The following is a 20,932-nucleotide window of genomic DNA, read 5'->3' on the forward strand; positions in this document are numbered from 1 at the left end:
AGTGGAGGAGGAGGAGGTGGAGGAGGGTGGCACCATGGGCCTGGGCCGTGCCCTCCATGCGCGGGGGATGAAGACACTGCTGCCATGGACAGCCCGTGCCAGCCGCAGCCCCTGAGTCAGGCTCTCCCTCAGTTGCCGGGTTCGGTGTCAGAGCCCTTGGAGCCTAGCAGGGCCAGGATGGGGGTGGAGAGTTACCTGCCCTGTCCCCTGCTGTCCTCCTACCACCGTCCAGGAGGGCCTGGCGAGGCCTCGGCGGGGAGTGGGACCCCCAGAGCCACAGCTACTTCCACCACAGCCAGCCCCCTGCGGGAGGGCTTCGGTGGGCAGGATGGCGGCGAGCTGCGGCCGCTGCAGAGTGAGGGTGCTGCGGCACTGGTCACCAAGGGGTGCCAGCGACTGGCAGCCCAGGGCGCCCGGCCCGAGGCCCCCAAACGGAAATGGGCAGAGGATGGTGGGGATGCCCCTGCCCCCAGCAAGCGGCCCTGGGCCAGGCAGGAGAACCAGGAGGCGGAGGCAGAGGGGGAGGGCTGCAGCAGTGGGAGTGGTGAGGCCAGCGCCGGGCTGAGGGAGGAGGTGCTGCCCGCTGTGCCTGAGCGCCTGGCCCTGGACTATATTGTGCCCTGCATGCGGTACTATGGCATCTGCGTCAAGGACAGCTTCCTGGGGGCGGCACTTGGTGGCCAAGTGCTGGCAGAGGTGGAGGCCCTGAAGCGGGGCGGGCGCCTGCGTGATGGGCAGCTAGTGAGCCAGCGGGCTATCCCGCCACGCAGCATCCGTGGGGACCAGATTGCCTGGGTGGAAGGCCATGAGCCAGGCTGCCGAAGCATCGGTGCCCTCATGGCCCACGTGGATGCTGTAATCCGCCACTGTGCTGGGAGGCTGGGCAGCTACGTCATCAATGGGCGCACCAAGGTGAGGCTGCAGGGACCGGGTGGTGGGGTGGGGGGCTGCCCAGCACTTGTTGGATGCCTAGCGCTCTGAGCACCAGTGGGTTTGGAGACAGGCTTGTGGGGTCACAACAGAGTTCAGGCAGCTCTGGCGCAGGGACTGTTGGAGCTCACTTTGGGCTCTCACTCCCTGTGCCCTTAGTTTGTGTACCTATAAACCATGGGTTTGGCCCGTAGTCACCATGGTTCTTGACTTTGCCAGGGATCCTCTTGAGGAACCTGAGGAGAGGTGCTGACAGTCATAGCCCCACATCTGTGCATGGGCCATGGTGGGGTTCACAGCCGCCTGATGTCTGTCCATGGATCCTAGACTAAGAATGTTCCGTGTAGACAGGCACAGGTTTCTGCCTCTGCCATCTGTACCTGTCTGTCTGCCCCTGTCTTTGTTCTTCCCTGTTCCCTTATTTTTTCATCTACTCGTGTATGTCTGGTCCGTCCTGTCCATTGTCTGTCTCTGGTCTGTCTGTCCTGTCTCCCGGGTAGGAGAACCAGAAGGTGGAGGGGGGAGGGTGGCAGTGGTGAGGCCGATGCCGGGCTGAGGGAGGAGGCACTGCCCACTGTGCTTGGTGCTGGGCTACATTGTGTACTGTATGCCGTACTGTGGCATTTGCATCACGGACGGCTTTCTGGGGGTGGCTGTGTGCCGGCCAGGTGGAGGTTATGTCCCCATCTTTCCCATCCCTCCCCATCCTAGACCCTGTCCTCCATCCTGTTTGTTCTGTCTCTCCATCACTTTATCCTTGTCTGGCTCTGGTCTGTTTCCTTGATCCTCTGTCCTTGTATCTCTTCTTGGTCCCTTTCTCTTGTTTTAGAGTAGCAGTTATTAATTTTTTGTTTTGGAACCTGGGCCTTTTTAAGAATCTGCCAAAAACCACAGACCCCATCTTAAGAAAAATGCTCATTTGATTGGAGTTTATGGTCAGTGATCAGGGCCTTCTGCGCCTCCAGCTGCCCATTCAAGAACCTGGGGTTAGGAGCCCTGCACAAGACAGTAGTCCGTAGGGCCTTTTGGCCTGCTGACATGTTAATTCTCCTCATGGAGGGGTGTGAGGATCCTGGCCTTGAGTCCAAGGTTTGGTGGTGTTTGGACAAGGCCCTGTAGGGCGTGCCCACTGCACAGCACCAGTGATGCCGGGTTGATGGCACAGACTGTGTTTTGCCCTGCAGGCATGAGGCTGTGCTCCTGATGTCCTCTCCCTCCTCCCTCAGATCCCGTCTTGGGTTCTGTCTCTGCAGCTTCCGTCTCAGGCTGGAGCTGGTTCGGGGACTAGGGCTCCCCCGGGCCGAAGCCATACTGGCTTCCCCAGCCCCCCAGCCCTGCTGGAACTTGTCCTGCTTCCCTCTCTCTCCTGTTACTTTGGTAGCTGGAGGGCCAGAGGCGGCCCCTCCCAGGGGAAGGAGAGATCAGTGGGAATCTCCCTAGCCACAAGGTGTTCAGCACCTTCTCCCCAGGGCCACCCATCCTCACAGGAGGGAGGTTGGTGGGGAGACCACAAGAGTTGAGTGGCCAAGGGCAGGATGCTTCTCTGAGCCTCCGTTCGCTCATTCACAGGATAGGAAAACCAGGTTAACTCCCCAGCTAGGCTGTGGCCATTTCCGGAGGGGAGGGGAGGGGAGAGGGCGCAGATCTCTTTTCCTTTGGTGCCTTGGATGTGGTTGGGAGCAGGGCCCTGGAGGGGTGATGGGGTGGACTTCTTAGCCCTGGGAGGTAAGAACAAGCCTGGCTGGACTAAGAAGGGAGGGGAGGAGCCAACCCAGCCACTGGAGTTCCTCTCAGACCCTCCCCTGCCCCAGTGAGGCAGCAACTGCAGGCTTCCTCGCCTTCAGAGGGCAACATCTGGGTTCCCTCCCCAGGCTCTGGAGTAAGACAGTGTGGGGTGGTCACTGTGGGGGGGCTCAGAACACCAGTGTGGTTTCGGCTGGTAACAGCCTGCCTCTCGGTGGTCCCTGAGTGCTGCTCCTGTGTTCTTTTGCCTTCCTCCTCTCCCTAGTTCCTCTGCTCAGTTGACCTGCAGGTGGGAGGGAATTGACTCCCACTGGCATCAAGGACTACCATAGGTGACCCCGGGAGGCCCCTTTAAGAGCAGTTTGGAGGTGGGGCCTGCTGCTGTTGGCTGAGACCTGGGATTCTGATTGGGGGGAGGGGGTGTGCATGCCCAGTGATCCTAGCTGCCCCTTCCTGGAGGTGGAAGTGTGAGGAGCAAGTTTCCCTGTTACTCTGGTTGTGGTCCCTTCCCTTGTGGGGGCAGGAAGTAGATGCTTCTCGGGGGCCGGAGGATGCCACCCCCAGCCCCACTCCCAGGTGAGTATATGTGGGGGGAGGGGGGCCTTAAAGGGCCTGTTCCTGTGCCTACCCTTTGCACACACAGGAGTCCCACTCCCAGACAGACTACAGAGTGTGTCCCTGCCTGCATGGTGGGAGACCCTGTGAGGGTGCACGGAAGGACAGAATGGAGGCCCTGAGACCCAGAGGAGTGCTTTTAATCAGCACCTACCTCCTTGGCACTAGGGAGACAGGCCTGGCCCTAGGGGCCAGTACTAGGTAAACAAGTACCCGTGCTGATTTTGCATTGAGAGGGATGGAATGGGAAATCAGCCCAGGTGCCTTCAGCTAGAGGACTCAAGGTGCTCCTGGTCCTGAGACCTGAATAACAAGGGGGACCAGTGGAAGAGTGTTCAGGCAGGTGCAGAGGCCTTGAGGATGAGCTTGGCCTGGTCAGAGAAGAGTGAGGAGGATTTCGAGGCTGGAGATAGTGTATGAGGCTAGTGGCCTTGGAGGCTGTGGTCAGGAATTTGTGTTCTCTTAGGATGCAGCGAGGAACTTGAAGGGGTTTGAGCAGTGGTGAGCTGGAGTAAAGGGCTTCTGGCTGCTGTGGGGATGGGTTGTGCGGGAAGAGGTTGCAGCACTGGACCCCTTTCCCCACCCCACCCTCGAGCAAAACCGGCAAAATCTCCAAATAAGTAGTTGTTAGCTCCATCTTGTGGATGAGGAACTGGAGACGGGGAAGTTCAGTCATCTGCCCAACATCACAGCTTATGTGGCAGCACTGAGACTTGAACCCAGGAGATAGGTCTGCAGGAACACCTGGGCCCTTTTCCTCACATCACATCCATCATTTTGCTGGGTACCTGATGAGAAACAGGCCCCGAGTGGCTAGGCCTAGGACTCAGGATGGCCAGGGCTGCCTAGGGCAGTGGCGGCTATCCAGGAGAAGAGGCGAGAACCCTGTGGCTAGACCTGTACGCACAGAAGCCGAGACCTGGAACAAGGTCTGACTCAGATCTGTGGGGGTCAGGAGCTTCCAAAGTCATGTTCTCGGAGGGGTTCATGCTACTGCTGTAAACCGAAGGTGTTTATTAGCCCCATTTTACAGATGAGGTGTTTTGAGGCCCATTCAGGTGATGAGACTGTCCAGGGCTACTTGGCAGGTTATCCTTGGAGTTGGGATTAGATCTCAGGTTCTGGTCACATTCTAGGTTTTGGTACCTGTTCAGTTGTGTAGGAGGCAGATTATTTAGCGGGTATTCTTTATAGTTAAGGTCAGTGGTTCTCAACATTGCTGCACATTAGAATTACCTGGGGAACCTTTAAAAATTCCAGGCTCCACCTGAGACCAAGTACATCAGAACCTCTGCGGTGGGCTTGGGTATCAGTGTCCCAGGTCATTCCAACTCTACAGCTCAAGGAGAGAACTCCTGGTGTGGGGCTATGAGGCCACATCCCTGCACACCAGGAAATGTTTAAATTGCTTTTATCCTAGTGAAATGTCTGACGTGGGGTTGGGTTATCTTTAAAAAAACAAGCCCTCAGTTGCTCATTGAGCTGCATGTCGGCGCCAGACGCGGGGGGTAGGGCTGTGTGTGTGTGTGTGTGTGTGTGTGTGTGTTGGGCTATTGAGGCTCAGGAGCTGAGGTTTCTTGTGGTTGGAGGCTTGGCTGAAAAAGGAGAAAGTCTGGGTGCTGGAACTCTTGGAGCCCAGGACACCTGAGGAAAGATGAGGGGCTGAGAGGGGTGAGGAAGAGGAGGTAATGGCTGCTTCCTCAAAAGTCCCTGCCAGCTAGCCTCAGTAAACCCTCTCCATCCGTCTCTGCCAGGCCATGGTGGCATGTTACCCAGGTAACGGGCTGGGGTACGTGAGACACGTTGACAATCCCCATGGCGATGGGCGCTGCATCACCTGCATCTATTACCTGAATCAGAACTGGGACGTCAAGGTAGGATGTTGGGGGTGGGGTGGCGTGCATCCATTGCATTTTCCTTTCCCAGCTCAGCTTCTAGCATTGTCCCCTTCCTCTTCCCAACCCACTGGGGGGCGGTGGAGTGTGCCCAATGGCTCTTTCTGGGAAATGGGACCTCCTCTTCAGCTCACTGTGTGGCGGCAGTTCCCCCTCTTTGGGGAATGGTGCTGTCTGCCCAGCCCCCAGCCTAACGAGCACTTCCCCCGCCCCACTTCCTGTCTTCTTAAGTAGCTTCCTGCCCATCTCCATGGTGATGCAGACTCTGGGTTGTCACTTATTTTGAGAGCCTGAGTGGTGGGAGGGAGTGATGTGTGCAGTTATTATGCCCCCTGCTGGGCTCCTGGGGGCCGGCAGTGCAAGGCGGGGGCTCTAGGCAGGACTCCCAGCCTCCTGCCTCACCCTCTGGCCTGCCTTCAGGTGCATGGCGGCCTGCTGCAGATATTCCCTGAGGGCCGTCCCGTGGTAGCCAACATTGAGCCACTCTTTGACCGGCTGCTCATTTTCTGGTCTGATCGGCGGAACCCCCATGAGGTGAAACCAGCCTATGCCACCAGGTACGGTCCATACTTCTGGGAATGTGCCCAGGTGCTCCCCCTGTGCCAGCAAAGTCTTGTCAGACCCCTGAAGTGACTAGGAAGTGATGGAGTGCCAAGAGGGGGTGGCTCAGGGGGTGGATATAGTGGCTGGAATTGAAGAAAAGTGATCTCTAACCACCCTCTGGGGCTGCTCTGATCTCCAGGTACGCCATCACTGTCTGGTATTTTGATGCCAAGGAGCGAGCAGCAGCCAAAGACAAGTATCAGCTAGGTACCAGCTTCCCAGTGTCCCCCTCCCTCAAGTCCTTCCTATTCCATGTACTCCCTAGGCCTCAAGCCACCTCATCAGTCTCTCACTGAATCCAGTCACTCATTTTTCCCCATCTTTGCCTACCTTCCCTAGACAGTTCACTCTCCTGGTATCCCCAGCATGAGCCCCATCTCTTCCGGTCATCTTCCCATCTTCCCAGGTTTCCTTGGCCTCTTAGTTCCGTCCCTGATGACTCAGTCTCCTGTCCCCCTTCACCCCCAGCATCAGGACAGAAAGGTGTCCAAGTACCCGTATCACAGCCGACTACGCCCACCTAGTGGCTGGCCCCAGAGCTGCACGGACAGACAGCTTGCCCTGACTTCGGGGGAGCCCTGGGCCCTGGTGCCGCCAGTCACGGTGCCTGCTCCTTCCCCGCCACTGCCGCTGCTTCTGACTTTGCCTCTGTTCTGCCTGGTGTGGAGGGCTCCATCCATCGCTGAGGACCAAGGAGGAGGAGAGACCCCTGCTGCCCTGGGATGGGGGCTGGGGTTGTGACCTGGGCGGAGGCCGGTGTTGGGGACTGCCATTACTGGAGCTGGGGGCCTGTGTCCTGCCCTGTCTGGTCACGCATGTCCCTCTCAGGTTTGGAGAGCTGGAAGGAGGAGTTGCCACTTCCCACCAGAATGCAGGATTTGGGGTTGGGGTGAGTCATGGCCTCTTGCTGGCAAAGGTTTGTGGGGGAGTATCCCCAAGCCCCCCACTCCTCCAGCCTGGAATGTGAAGTGACTCCCCAACCCCTTCGGCCATGGCACCTTTTGGACTAGGCTGCCGCTGCTTGGGCAGGATAAAAGGTGCTGGGAGGAGCATGGGTCTGCAAGTCCTGTCAGCCAAGAAATAAAAGTTTACCTCAGAGCTGCACACATCTGACTGACTCTCACTCCCTGTTGGTAAGAAGACCCCTCCATCTGCAATTCAGGTCCTTTATTGATCGAAGAGGGTAAGGAGGTCTGAGAGCCAGTGAGCAGAGGGTGGCTGAACCTGACTTCAGCGGCCACCAGACAGAGTTGGAAGGCTGGGGGCACGTTGCCCAGGCCAGTGCACTGTGGGGTGGGGTCGATGTTGGTGGGGCTCCCCACAGGGAGCAGGCAGAACTGCTGTAGAATGGAGGTGAGGAAGATCTCGGATCAGGCCAGGCCTGCACCCAGGCACATTGCTTTCCTGGGGACGTGGGGGTGTGGGGTGAGAAACCCATGCACCCCACGGCATGTTCAGGCTGGTCCCCTCCGTGCCCAGCCCAGACCTGGGGCAAAGGGCATGAAGGAATTGTTGCTCTGGAACTCACCCCTGTCATTCAGGAAGTTGGTGGGATTGATACAGTCTGGGTCCTTAAATTGGGTGAGATCCTGGTGTGCAGACACAAGGAGAGGAATCATGAAGGTGCCCTGGGGAGATGTGCAAGGGTTACTTGAAAAATTGGCAAGTGACTCTTCCAAACGTCCATCCAAGACCCCATTTTGAAGCCAGTGGCAAGGAAGGCCTACTTCCTTGCTCCCAGAGTCAGCGCTCTGGACGCTTAGGCCTGCTGATCTCTGTTAATAGGCCTTCCCCAGCCCCTGCGCAGGATCCCCAGTCTTGGTGGGCACCTTGGGCAGGAAGTGGCTGCGCAGGTGGGCATCACAGGTGAGGGCACGCGGCAGCTCCAGCGGTAGCACGCTGAAGACACTCTGCATCTCCTGCAGCGTGGCGTTGGTGTAGGGCAGGCGCTCTTGGTCCTCCAGGCTTGGGGCGCACATTCGACTTACCACGGGATCTAGCTCCGCCTGCGCTTTGGCTGGGGCCGGCAGAGATGTGAACTATGCATAGCCCAGCCTCCAGCCAACCTGAAACCCTAGCCGCCTCATCCCGAGCTGTGCAGCTCACAAGCCTGCCACCTCTGGGTGTTTGAGCAGAATGAGGAGTCCACAGCGCGGGGTGGTGCTTGTGGTCTCGGTACTGCCAAAGAAGTGGTTATGCGTCGTGATCACCAGTGTCTCCTGGAAATGGCTCTCCGGGCCCTTCTGTTCCTGTGGGTAGAGGAGCCAGGCGTCTGCTGGTGGGCAGCAGGGCCCTGTGCCTTATCTGTTTGACCCAGGAAGCAATCGATGAAATTGCGGCGTTCCCTGGGCTGCCGGTTGCTGCTGGGTTTGCTGAGAGATGAAAACTCTAAGCTCTGCTAAGTTTCGGAAGATTCCGTGGTGTGGGCCTGGGAGCCATTTTAGGAGAGAGGGGAAAATGTACATCTGGGGGGACAGGAAATCAATAGGACCTTGAACAAGACCATTAGTTTCCCTATGGGGAGACTGGACCAGGACTTTGATGTAAGTTCTAAAACTCTTCCACCCCAAGATTCTAAGACTGCTCCATTCTAATGATCCAATGTAGGTAGGTCCATGTACTTGGAATTTGGCATAGATGGGGCACACGAGGGAGGGATGGGGGCTGACCCTCTCACCTCACCCCATCTGGAACTCATGATGCGGAAGTTGTCATTGAAGAGGTCCAGGAACCTCAGGAACTCCGGGTCCTCGTAGCCATAGCGGTTCTCAAAGACCACGGAACACATAACATGAGATACAGCATTATCTAGTAGCCGCCAGGGGTCGAACGGAGCTCCTGGGAGCGGGAACATGACAAGGTCAAACGCTTGTGGCTCGGCCCCCACCCAGCCCTTGGGTTTACTGGCTTCATTCCACCCAAGCGCCTTCCCTAGGCCACACCCACAACAGGTGTCCAGTGGCCACACCCACAACAGGTCCCTATCCTTTTCCGACCAGGCCGTACCAACGCTGTCTTGAAATTCGCCAAGCAGACAGGGCGCCTCTTCCAGGACACTGTCTCTGATAGTCCGCGTACCCAAGCCAAACTTCGTAAGTGCTCCAAGTGCAAAATTGCGCAGCGTCCGCCAGCGCTGCCCGTTAGGAACCACGATGCCTGGGGGAGCGGAACAAAGAAGGGGACGGGCCGGGGAGTTAGCCACGCCCCATCCCGGAAGCATCCCGTAGTGGAGTCGACTTCCTCGCAACTCTTCGCTCTGCTTCATTTCCAGGTCTTTTGGTTGCTACCCCAGCCTTCTCGGCCCTGTCCACACATTGGCCGCACCTCTGCTGGTCCCGATTCCTGATCCCCGTGCTTGCTCTCTTTGGCCTTGACTCTTAAGCTCTTCTCTTCTACTGGCTGCACAAGGAACCAGCCTCCCCCACCCCCATTCGACCCCTACACTGTGGCTCCGCCCCAACCTCTCCTCAGAAGGCTTGACTCTATTAGGCCCCGCTCCATTTCCCCCGGTCTCGCTCTGTAAGGCAACCTGGACATTCCCGGTCCGCACTTCCGCCGCCCAGGCCTCACCGTTTCCGCGTGTGAAGCGTTCGAAGACTGCCCTGGCCCCGCGGCCGGAGAAGGCATCCGCTTGCAGCACTAATGCGTCCCGCAGCGCTGCGTAGCTGCACACAGCACCACTGCAGGGCGCGGGCCCAGCCACACCGTGAACACCGGACCCCAGCGGCCAGGGAGCTACACGGAGCCGGTGCTCAGCGGGCCCGGGTCTGGGCTCCTGACCCCTCCGCCATCGAGACCCCAGAGCCCGGCCCCCAGCTCCCTTCTCCTTCGGACCCAGGAGTCCAGCCCCACCACCTTCCCTCAAAATCTAGAAGTTCAGGTCCCCAGCCCCCTGCACCCTCAGAACTAGGTATCTGGGCCCTCAGTACCTCCCCAGCCTTGAGCCAGAACAGACCTCTCTGCTCCCCGTCCCCTGGGACCAGACTGCCCGCCCCAGGCTCCTCCTCCCTTGGGACCCGGGAGTAGGGGTGGCAGCGCGACTCCGCCCTGAACCAGGAGCTCAGGGCCACTGCCCCTTTTCCCTCCAGATCTAACTTCCCACCCCCAGTCTCCTTTCCCGGAAGGCAGGACTCCAGGCCCCTCACCCTCTGTCAGGACTCACGGGGTCCGAGCCCTCAGCTCTGTATTCATTCAGAGAACCAGGAATTCTAGCCCCCAGCCCCACCTCCAGGAATCCAGAATTCTGTTACCCCACCCACTGTCGGGGCTACCTCCGTGAGTGCACGGTCCAGGTGTCCAGACTCGAGCTGCAGCAAGTTCCGCAGAAGCGGGAGCGGTACAGGCCCAGGGGTAGGGCCGCCTGCGTCTGAGTGCCAGGTGCACCCCAACCCCACCTGGCTGCCTGCACCTCTTCGTCTCTCTTTGATTCCCTTGGGGTCTTGGGTGGAGCAGGGATGGAGACTGGAAATGGGAGGGGTGGCCGCCTTTGGGATGCTCATTCTGTAATTCCCCAACCCAAAGTCTGCACCCCGCCCCCAGCCCTATCATTGCTGGGCTCGGCTCCTCCTGGCCTTTTTTTTTTTTTTTGTGCCTGCCTCAGCCTGTCCTATTTGGTAGCCTTAATGCACTAGCATTTTCATGTCAGCATACCTGGTCAACAGGTGCACCCTCCTGAACCCCCAGCACCTTTGGGTCCATCTCACTTGGCCTGTAGCTGTGCATTCCTAATCCCCTGGACACCTCTGGGCCCATGACCACTGAATGCTGTACCTTGTACTTCTGATAACTAAAAACATCCTGACTCCTAAATACACTTCTTAGAACACTCCTGGTGATGTGTCCATTAGCCTGGCACTCCTGTGCCCTGTGCCTGTGATTCCTGGGGACTCACACCTGAGCCCTTGTCACTTCCACACCCATTGCCCTTGGAGCTCTGTATGCCATACATGTCTCCCAGATGCTCACTCAAGTCCCCTAGCATCCTGGTGCCCATCAGCTTGGCACTTCCATGCCTATCCTATGACTCCTGGCTGCCTTCCCACGGTTGACGCCCTTGTATTTCCATACTTATACCCTGCCCTGAACTCCTGTCATCTCTATTCCCAATGCTCTGGCTCCCAGATGTCCCAAATGTCCTATGCCTATGCTGCTACACCCCTGGTCTCCAGTCCCCCAGACTCCTCAGTGGGCACCCCCGCCTGATGCCAGGCCACGATGGGCCAGGGGCGGGGGTTGTGGCTGAGTCTGTACTTAGAACAGACTGTTCAGGAATGCGACCCACCCTGCCGCCCACCCTGCCTTGCCGGATCCAGCCTTCCGCCAGGTGCCTGGCACAGGGCCCAGACCTGGGGAGACGGTGAGGGGGCTGTGCAGAGTCTGGGACTGGGCTTGTCTCTGGGAGTGTCTCTCTCACTCTCAGTCTCTGTGTTTCTCTGTTCATCTCTCTCTCTTTCTCTCTCTTCCCATTTCTCTCTCTCTCTCTGTTTCACTCTCAGTGTCTACCTCTATTCATGTTTGTCTTCTCTCTCGTGCGCTCTCTCTTTTCAATGTCTGTCTTTTTCTCTCCCTGCCTCTTCCAGTTTGTCTTTACCTTAATCTCCCTCTGTCTCTGCTTTCCCGTCTTCCTGCCTGTTTGTGTAGCACGTCTCCCTACCTGTCAGCCTTTCTCTGTCTGGGAACCTGGTGACTGGCAGGGGCTGAGGGGCAGGGCACTGCTCAGAGGCACTGACTCTGCAGACAGCAGGGGTGCAGCAAGCATGCCCTCGCCACCCCCTCCCCCAACTCCCACCCCAGCCTCTCTGATGGATCCTCTTTCTCAGGCTCTTTTCAAGAGCAGGCATTTTGTCTTGTTCACTTCTGTATCCCCAGCACCTAAAATAGTGCTCAGCACACACTTGGCACTCAGTAAATGTTGCTGAATGAATGCATGGCTTTCTTCATCCCTATTTCTGTCTCTGTTTCTCTTTCTCTCTCTCTTTTTTAATTGGAATATAGTTGCTTTACAATGTTGTGTTAGTTTCTGCTGTACAGCGAGGTGAATCAGCTACGTGTGTACATATATCCCCTCTTTTCTGGATTTCCTTCCCATTTGGGTCACCACAGAGCATTGAGTAGAGTTCCCTGTGCTATACAGCAGGTTCTCATTAGTTATCTATTTTATACATACTCGTGTATATATGTCAATCCCAATCTCCCAATTCATCCCACCCCCCCCTTTCCCTCCTTGGTGTCCATACGTGTGTTCTCTACATCTGCATCTCTACTTCTGCCTTGCAAACAGGTTCATCAGTACCATTTTTCTAGATTCTACATATATGCATAAATATAAGATATTTTTCCCTTTCTGACTTACTTCACTCTGTATGACAGTCTCTAGGTCCATCCATGTCTCTACAAATGACCCAATTTTGTGGCTGGGTAATATTCCATTGTATATATGTACCACATCTTCTTTATCCATTCTTCTGTTGATGGACATTTAGGTTGCTTCCATGACCTGGCTATTGTAAATAGTGCTGCAGTGAACATGGGGGTGCATGTGTCTTTTTGAATTATGGTTAAAATATTATACTTCCCTTTTAATTCATTTGGTTCCACATTACAAATCTAATCTCAAGTTTGTCATTTACTCTTAGACGATATAAATTCTTGTCTCTGTTTCTCTCTGCTGCTCTATAATTCGCACTCTATTTCTCTCGGTCTCTATCTTTGGCTGAATCCTTGTGACTGTCTCCCTTCCTGCCTGTCTCTGTTTCATCTCTTGAGGCTTCTCTCTGGTTCTCTTTTTGTCCTTTCAGATCTCTGTCTCTCTTCAGCTCTGTGCCTCTCTTAATTTCCATCTTGACGTTAGCATCTCCTTGTCTTCCTTCTCTTTGAGCATCTCTGTCTCTCCCCTTTTCTCAGTTCCTCTCTTTCTCCTCCTCTGTCTCTCTCACTCCCAGTCTTTGGTTTTCAGGATCTCTCTCTATGTATCTCTCTATCTCTGTCTGTCTCTTTCTCTTCGTCATGTGTTTCTCTTCCGCATCTCTCCATCTTTCTTTCTCAGGACCTCTGAATCTCTCTTTTCCCCCCTCCACCTCTGCCTCCCTGCCTGGGCCCTGGGGCAGACTCTGTGCTTGGCCTGTGGTGGGAACAGCGTGGGGATTAGGGAGCCATCACCCCATGTGGGGGCCACCTATAAGCCTCCCTCCAGCCAGGCCCATACTCAGCAGAGCATGTCCCAGCTTCTGGGTGACCTTGGGGAGACTCCGCTCAGGCTAGGGCCTTCCAGGTCACCTCTGCCCATGGCTGGCGGGGCCAGCCTCATTGTCTGACTCCAGCTCAATGAAACTCGAGATGCCTGCTCCTTGAGAAAAGCTACTGTCAGCAGATGTCAGCTTGTCAAGTCCAGTCCCAAGCTGGGAGGCCCCATGCCTGGGACCACTATCCCCACCCCAAAGGGAGGAATTGCAAGACAAAGAAACGGTCCAATGAGCGGGATGAGAAATGGGGGAGAGTTTCAGTCTTCCAGTGCCTCACTTCCCCATTCATTGCCCTTCTGCTCTTTCTCTGGTCATTTTTGTTTCTTTCTTTGTCTCTGTCTTCTATTCTCTTCGCCTCCCTAGATCTCAGTCTCTTATCTCTCTGCTTTCCTCTGTGTCTCTGACTCATAAGAGTTTGAAGAGCAGTGTTGGAGCCAGATGATCTGCGTTCCGAACCCAGCTGTGCCCGTTTCTGGCTGTGTAATCTTGGGCAAGTCACTTCACCTCTCTGAGCAACCTCAGTTTGCTCACGTGTAAAAATGTATAATAAAATTGCTTTACCTCATAGGGATATTTAAATGAGGCATTTGGACCAGTGTGTGAATAGGAAGCACTAGGTAAGTGTTAGTAATTGTGATTTCTCAGTCTCTAGGTCTGTTTATTTCTCCGGGTCTCTCCCTTTCTCCCTGCTTACATCTCCATCTTTGTACAGCACCCTGCATCTCTTGCAGACCTCTTCCATATCTCTCTAGGCTGCTGTCTTTTTCTCGGCCTTGGCTTCTCTGCCTCTGTCTTCATTCGAGCCCTCAGAGCCTTTACCTTCCAGCCTGTCTCCAGGAAACAGTTTCTCCCAGTTTTTAACCGGCCTAAGGGTGAGGGTTGAACTCATCACAGCCAGGTGTCTCCCCTCTCTGCAGCCAGACCTTCCTTCTCCCCATCCTAGAGGACTATCCTCCTCCCTTTAATTCAGCTAAGGCAGGTTCGAATCTATTATAAAGATAATTTATTAGGAATTGATACAAAATCCCCCAAAGTGTGCGCAATAGAACGAGTTCTGTGGATAAAACAAGGCATGCGCTTCCCCTTCCCCTTGGCTTTCTTTGCCTCTGGGGGCGCAGAAGGTAAAGACAGGAGCGATGGGGGATGGGCATGTGGCAGGCACAAGGTGAGGGGAAGCGAGTGTGACAGCGAGAGGGATGGGGCGCAGGGGAACGGGCGGTCCTCAACGCTCACTGGCGAACCTGGAAGGGATGCGGCGTCAGCGCGAGCGCTGGCACAGCTGGAAAGGCCGCGGCAAATTGCAGAGGCCGGAGCTGAGCGGGGTCAGGCCGATGTCCTCGGGCGCCCCCAGCGGCTCCAGCGAGAAGCTCTGCAGGATGGCGGTGAGGAAGAGGAAGAGCTCCCGGCGCCGCAGCGACTCGCCCAGGCACAGCCTGCCTCCCACAGGGAGGAAGGGTGGGCAGGAGCAATGAGACAAGATGGGGTGAGGGGCCCCCTCAACTTTCAAAGGAAAACATGAGAATAATGGCTGGGTACTCACGGACCCATCCCTCTAAAGGTCTGGAAAAGACAGTTTAAGTAAATCGTGGACCTGCTACAAGTGCAACCTTGCAGGGGTTCGAATTCCAACACTGACAGTACTCGTTTCGTGATCTTGGGCAAGCCACAGTTTCTGGGTAGGTACCTGAAATGGGGAGGGTAATAGTGCCTCATTTTGTTGTTGTGAACATATATAATGCTCTAAGCACTATACTGCTATTAATTTAATCCTCTTAATAACTCCAAGAGGTGGACCTTTTTATGATCTTCATTTTATAGATGTAAAAACCGAGGCACAGGGACGTCCCTGGTGGTCCAGTGGCTAAGACTCCGCACTCCCAATGCAGGGGGCCCCGGTTTGATCTCTGGTCAGGGAACTAGATCCCACATGCCGCAGCTAAGAGTTCGCATGCCGCAACTAAAGATCCCATCAACTAAAGATCCCGCATGCAGCAACTAAGACCTGGTGCAGCCAAATATATAAATAAATACATAAATAAATAAATATTTAAAAAACCAAACAAAACCGAGGCACAGAGAGGTGAAGGAACATATTCAAGGCCACACAGCTAGAAGATGACAAAGCTGGGGTCTGGCAGCAAAGCCCAGCTCTTAGCCCCCACTCTCAGAGGTAGCACCTGGTGCACAGTAGGCAATATGGTAAGTTACCTATTATTATTCACCCCACCCCCTTTTCTAATACTGAGTTAAACAGGAAAGATTTTTTTCAGCCGGGTAAAGACCAAAGCCAAGAAAAACCAGGACCACTTCAACTGCACCACCCAGTGGAGAGACTGACAGTGACCAAGTCCAAGTTAAATTACAATAATATCCTGACTCCCTGCCTCCCTCCGCGGGGATTTCAGATGCTATTGGCCTATAGGAGCAGAGTTGGGAAGGAGAAGGAATGTCTTTGCATATCCAAAGCTGAGGATGGGATGGGACGAAGAAGTGAGAGGGTTTGGGGAGTGGAATTAGGCCTGGGGAATGCAGGTGGAATACTGGGCCAGAAAGACTGGATCTTGCCCCTGACCACTCTCACCGGCTAAGAAAGGCATGAAGGCAGGGCTCTTCTTGAAGGACTGATTGGCATCCAGAAAATGCTCAGGGTTGAATTCCCGGGGCGTCAGAAATTGGCTGGGGTCGTAGTGGACTGTATTAAGGAGGGTGATGATATCCGTGCCCCATGTGGGTGGAGAGGCAGAATCGGTGGTGTTAGAAGGGCTGGGAGGTTCCCAAACTAGGATTTCCACTGTGCAGAGCTGGGAGTCCTGGGGACATGATAAGGGGTGGTGGAGCATAGGACTCCACAGGGGTCCAGGAAGTCTAGGGTGTGGGAGTCTAGGGTTCCCAGTGATGGGTGCTGGAAATGGTTTTGTTGGGGTCGGAGGCAGGGATGCGGGATACCCCCATTGTAGGAACAGATTTGGGGTTCCTGGGGCGGGAGTGGGGTCTCTGAGAACAGTATTTAGGTACAGGGGCTCCCCAGGATGAAGTCTCAGACCTTGGGGATTTCAGAGAGGGGTCTTAGGAAAGGAACCTGCCATAGGGAAGAGGTCTGGGGTTCAGGACGTGGTCTAGTCCACTATGGTGTGGCATAGGGCTGAGTTTCTGGATTTAAGGGTCTCAGATGTCTGTTGCTAGGGCTTGGGTTGCCAGTTGCTAAGGTCCGGGGTGCTGATTGCTAGGGCCTCGGATATTCCTTGCTAGAGCCGCAGATGCCTGCTGCAAGAGCCTAGGATGCCTCTTCCTAAGGTTTCAGGTGTCGTTTGCCAGGTGTCCAGTGCACCTTGGGTAGCAGGAAGCCTTGAAAAGTCGTGTCCCGAGTGACGCGGTGTAGAAAGCTCATGGGATGACGTCTGCGAAGCGCTGCACCTCGTGGATCACCGCATCTGTGTAAGGCATGGCCGCTCGGTCCTCCAGGGCAGGCAGCCACGCGCGTCCCAACACGCTGTCGATCTCCTCCTGTACGCGGGCTGGAGGTGGAGGGGGGAGCGTTGTTGAGGGTATCAGCAGGCTTGACTGTGCTGAGAAGAGGTGTGTGCCTGCGTGTGGAAGGGGTCCAGTCAATGCTTTCGAGTCGGGGGGCGGGGGGCGCTGCAGGGGTGCATGTGAAGGTTAGCCGGCGCTTCGGAGGGGGGCATTGAGTTCAGAGATGTAGGTGAGGGCGTAAGTTTCGTTCGTGCCAGGGCTCCTAGGGGCGGGGTTGTGCGGAGGGGGTTCGGGGCTGCTTGGAGTCCAGGCCCCTGATGGGATTGCCGGCGGGACTTCGAGGACCAGGGCTGCAGGAGGATGGATGGAGTGAGTGGGGTGTGCGGGAGAGCTGAGAAATCGGGGGTGAAGCAGGCGGCAAAGACCCAGTCGGTCTCCGCACAGCTTCCTGGAGGCCAAGGTTCCGCGAAAGACCCAGAGGTGGGGTTTGGGGAGGCGGGGTCGCAGACTGTGCGGTGCGGGCCGTTCAGACTGTGTGGGAGGAGATGGGTTCCTGGGGAGGCCCAGTGGCTGAGGCTCTGGGGCCGGGCTCTGGGCGGGCTGTGCGAGTTGCGCGGGCAGGGTCAGAGGTGGGCGGCAAAGCAAGATCATGCGGGCGGGGTCTGGGTCCCGGCAGACCCGGCAGGCTGTGTGGACCGCGGGGACCACGTGTGTGGGGTCAGCCTCCGGTGGGCTTGCGGGTTTGGCTGTGCGACCCAGGCGCGAGCTGGAGGCTCTCACTCCAGACACACTGGGCTGGAGCCCAGTGTTTGTGGGCGGGGCTTCGAGGCGGGAGGGGCGGGTGTGCTCTACCGCGCCGTGTGGGCGGGTCTCCCCACCAGGCTCCCGGCGCTCGCACCTTGCACTTTTGGATACTTCATGAGCGCGAGGAAAGCGTGGCGCAGCGTGGTACCCACGGTCTCGGAGCCTCCAAAGAGCAGATTGTGTGTGGTCATCAGCAGAGTATCCATGTGGAAGTGGCTCAGCGGGTCCTGCTTCTCCTGCGGGGGATAAGAGGTGGGGATGTGAGCCAAGGCCGGGGGGAGATCCTGCGGGCTCGGATCCTGTGCGACCCGCTCCCCACAGACCTGCACAACTGCTACTGGGTGCCACTTCAGTCCCTCCTCTCTTTAACTTTCTTTCCTTGAGGGAGCTGGGGAGCGCGGAAGGGCAGGGTAGGGAGAATCTCAGCCGCGGGGCCCACCATAACAAATCCTTAAGGATTTCTTAAAGAGCTGTTAATTGGCGGAGGCCCCGAGTGGCCCCAGCAGAGCCAGGTGTTCCAGCTTCACTACCCGGATGTGGGGAGATTAGACCCAAACGCGCTCAACTCGGGATCCTTGTTGGTTTGAGGCAGGATAGCAGGTCAGACCAGAGATGGGACTTCCAGGCAGGGCTTACCTGTGCCATCTTGGTAAGAAAGCAATCAATGAAGTCCCGGGGAGAGTTTGGGTCGAGGGAGGCCTGGTGGTCACGGACGCTGCGGGCGATGAGGTCCTTCATGCGCCCGAAGTTCTGGAAAAGGTGTTGGTGCAGCCCGGGCACCCAGTCCAGGAGGCTCGGAAAGATATTGTACGGCTGAGGATGCAGCAGAGCTGTAGGGATTAGGAGGAACAGGCAGGCAGGGAGGTAGGGCGCGTGTGAGTGTGTGCGTGTGTGCGTGTGTGTGTGTGTGTGTGTGTGTGTGTGTGTGTGTGTGTGTAGGGTGGGGCGGGGGCTATGTGTAGGTGGAGCCCCTGTGGAGTGGGCAGGGCCGCATACCTCGGGGGCAGGGTCAGACAGAAAGGGGCGGGGCCTGGTAGGGCCAATCGCAATTCCTTCCCTGCCCACTGCTTCCCCCTATATCCCTGGAAGGGCTGGACCCCCAACCCTCTCGCCCGTGGAACTAGGCCTCCTGACCTCTCCACAGGGGCTGCTCATGATTTGGAAGTTGTCATTGATGGGGTGGATAATGGTGAGGAGATGCTTATCGTCGTAGTCGAAACGGGTGCCGAAGAACACGGAGCAGATAATGTTGGACACTGAGCGGCTCAGCACAAACTTGGGGTCGAAGGGCTCGCCTGAGGGTGAGGGGCTCATGGGTCGGGGGCGCGGCTCGGGAGACGCAGTGTGCAACACACCAGACCCCAGGCGGTAACACCACTAGCAGCACAGAACACACGCTCCTGGCCACCTAACATGCAGCATAACAACACCCCAAAAGTATCTGGCAACACAACAGGCAGCACAGAATCCACACCATCCTGCAGCACATCGACAACAATACCAAACTGCCGTACAGGATATTCTTGGCAACACAGCTCACAGCATACACAATACAACATACACACAACATACAACACAATACAGTATTACACACAGTGTCTGACAATACTACAACCTCACTTGGCAATGACACACAACAACACAGCCTAACACCCAATGATCTGACGACCCAACAGATCACAGAAAACAACACCAAAACAACGCATTCCTGCATTAGCCATTACATGATAGCACGGCCCAGAAAACTGAATCTGGAGTTAAATAGACATAGCTTGGATCTTGGCTTGGACTCTTAGTCTAGGCATGACCTAGGCGAACCGACTTCCCTTCTCTGAGCCTCAGTTTTCTCATCTGTAAAATGGGCTTGATGATAGTCTTCTCCTCGTGGGGCTGTTATAAGGAGTCAGTGAGTGTGTGGCTGGGAAGTGCTTAGCTAAGGGCCTGACCCATCATGAGCCAAACCAGGGTGGTGTGGTAGGCTGAGTAATGGCCCCCTTTCCAAAGATGTCCATGTCCCAATTTCCAAGAACCTGTGCCTATGTGATTCAGTTAAAGATCTTGGGATGAGAGATTATTCTGGATTATCTGGGTGGGCCGAATGTAATCACAAGGGTCCTTATAAGAGGGAGGCAGAAGGGTCTGCGTAGAAAAGGTGATGTGGCGCAGTGGTTAAGAATCCGCCTGCCAATGCAGGGGACATGGGTTCGAGCCCTGGTCTGGGAAGATCCCACATGCCAAGGAGCAACTAAGCCCATGCATCACAACTACCGAGCCTGCGCTCTAGAGCCCGCGAGACACAGCTACTGAAGACCGCGCGCTTCTAGAGCCTGTGCTCTGCAACAAGAGAAGCCACCGCAATGAGAAGCCCGCGCACTGCAGCGAAGAGTAGCCCTGCTCACCGCAACTAGAGAAAGCCTGCGTGCAGCAACGAAGACCCAATGCAGCCAAAAATAAATAAATAAAATAAATTTATACAAAAAAGAAAAGAAAAGAAAAAGACAGGGTAGTCGCCGCAGCCACTAAACACCTCCCGCTGGTCCACAAGAGCCTCCTTCACAGCTTGGTGCCCACTGAGGACCCACCACCCGCCTGGGCCCCAACACTGTGTACACTGAGCCGAACTCCTTGTTCAGCTGAGGGTAAGAAGACAGAGGTCACAGGGGGGTCTGGGGCCATGAGACCCCTCCCCCTTGTCGCTCCCCTCACCCAAGCCTAGGCCTTTGACCTTGGTGAGGGAGGTCAGCATGTTTTGGGAGCGAAGCTGCAGCAAGTTTCCCAGGAGCGGGAGGGGTCTGGGGCTTGGGGGCAGCCGGTCTTTGCCCCTTGAGCTGATGGTCAGGAACAGACAGAGGAGAGCCAGGAGCGGGAGCAAGATGGCTGTGTTTATGCTGTCCATGGTGAAGCCCTCTGCAGTCACCTGGGCAGGGGGTGGGCAGGTGAAATGGGGAGAAGGCAGCTCTGGGGAGGGAGTGGGATTCCTTCACTCCTCATCTCCTTCTGGAACTTGCCTTCCCCAGACCCTGGAAATGGGTGCAGATGGAGAGAAGAAAGGAAGTAGACAGAGGCAGAGACAGGGAAAGGCCAGGGGACAGGGGAGAGAAGGAGGGAGAGGGGAAGGGAGAGAGAGAGAGAAAAAGGGCATGAGGTAGTCAAAATACAGAGAGACAGACAGAAATCGAGACAGATGGAGAGGGACAGAAGAGAGATAGAGACAGACAATAAGAGAGCCAGAGAGGTACAATTGGAGACGATGAGACAGAAATGAGAGTGAGATATCCAAATATCTATGGATGTCTACCTATCATCTATCTATCATTTTTTAAAAATAAATTTATTTATTTATTTATGGCTGTGTTGGGTCTTCGTTGCTGTGCGCGGGCTTTTCTCTAGTTGCGGCGAGCGGGGGCTACTCTTCATTGTGGTGCACGGGCTTCTCATTGCGGTGGCTTCTCTTGTTGTGGAACACAGGCTCTAGGCGCATGGGCTTCAGCAGTTGTGGCATGCGGTCTCAGTAGTTGTGGCTCGTGGGCTCTAGAGCACAGGCTCAGTAGTTGTGGTGGGCTCAGCTGCTCTGCAGCATGTGAGATCTTCCTGGACCAGGGCTCAAACCCATGTCCCCTGCATTGGCAG

The 20,932-nt window shown here is 55.9% G+C and overlaps 2 protein-coding genes across 2 annotated transcripts; one reads left to right on the forward strand and one right to left on the reverse strand.

Annotated features, from left to right (window-relative positions):
- The first annotated feature begins 84 nt into the window (after positions 1-84).
- Positions 85-6,894, forward strand: EGLN2 (egl-9 family hypoxia inducible factor 2). The gene is made up of 5 exons (XM_068527778.1): positions 85-912; positions 5,043-5,162; positions 5,604-5,740; positions 5,926-5,993; positions 6,255-6,894. Exons 1-5 carry the CDS (start codon positions 85-87, stop codon positions 6,308-6,310), a joined length of 1,209 nt encoding a protein of 402 aa, XP_068383879.1. The 3' UTR covers positions 6,311-6,894.
- Positions 6,895-14,285: 7,391 nt separating this feature from the next.
- On the reverse strand, positions 14,286-20,198 carry CYP2F1 (cytochrome P450 family 2 subfamily F member 1). Its single transcript, XM_068527136.1, is given in 10 exon segments — positions 14,286-14,464; positions 15,603-15,751; positions 16,357-16,420; positions 16,423-16,542; positions 17,397-17,538; positions 17,939-18,115; positions 18,437-18,597; positions 19,778-19,880; positions 19,882-19,935; positions 20,028-20,198. Coding segments are annotated over 10 exon segments (1,320 nt in total).
- Positions 20,199-20,932: the final 734 nt, after the last annotated feature.

The sequence above is a fragment of the Eschrichtius robustus genome, chromosome 19 (genome assembly GCF_028021215.1).
Source record: "Eschrichtius robustus isolate mEscRob2 chromosome 19, mEscRob2.pri, whole genome shotgun sequence".
Classification (NCBI taxonomy): Eukaryota; Metazoa; Chordata; class Mammalia; order Artiodactyla; family Eschrichtiidae; genus Eschrichtius; species Eschrichtius robustus.

Coding starts and splice junctions, on each gene's coding strand:
- EGLN2 (XM_068527778.1), top strand. CDS start 85: ATGGACAGCCCGTGCCAGCCGCAGCCCCTGAGTCAGGCTCTCCCTCAG. Junction 5,163..5,603: donor ATCAGAACTGGGACGTCAAG/GTAGGATGTTGG, acceptor GCCTGCCTTCAG/GTGCATGGCGGCCTGCTGCA. Junction 5,741..5,925: donor AAACCAGCCTATGCCACCAG/GTACGGTCCATA, acceptor TCTGATCTCCAG/GTACGCCATCACTGTCTGGT.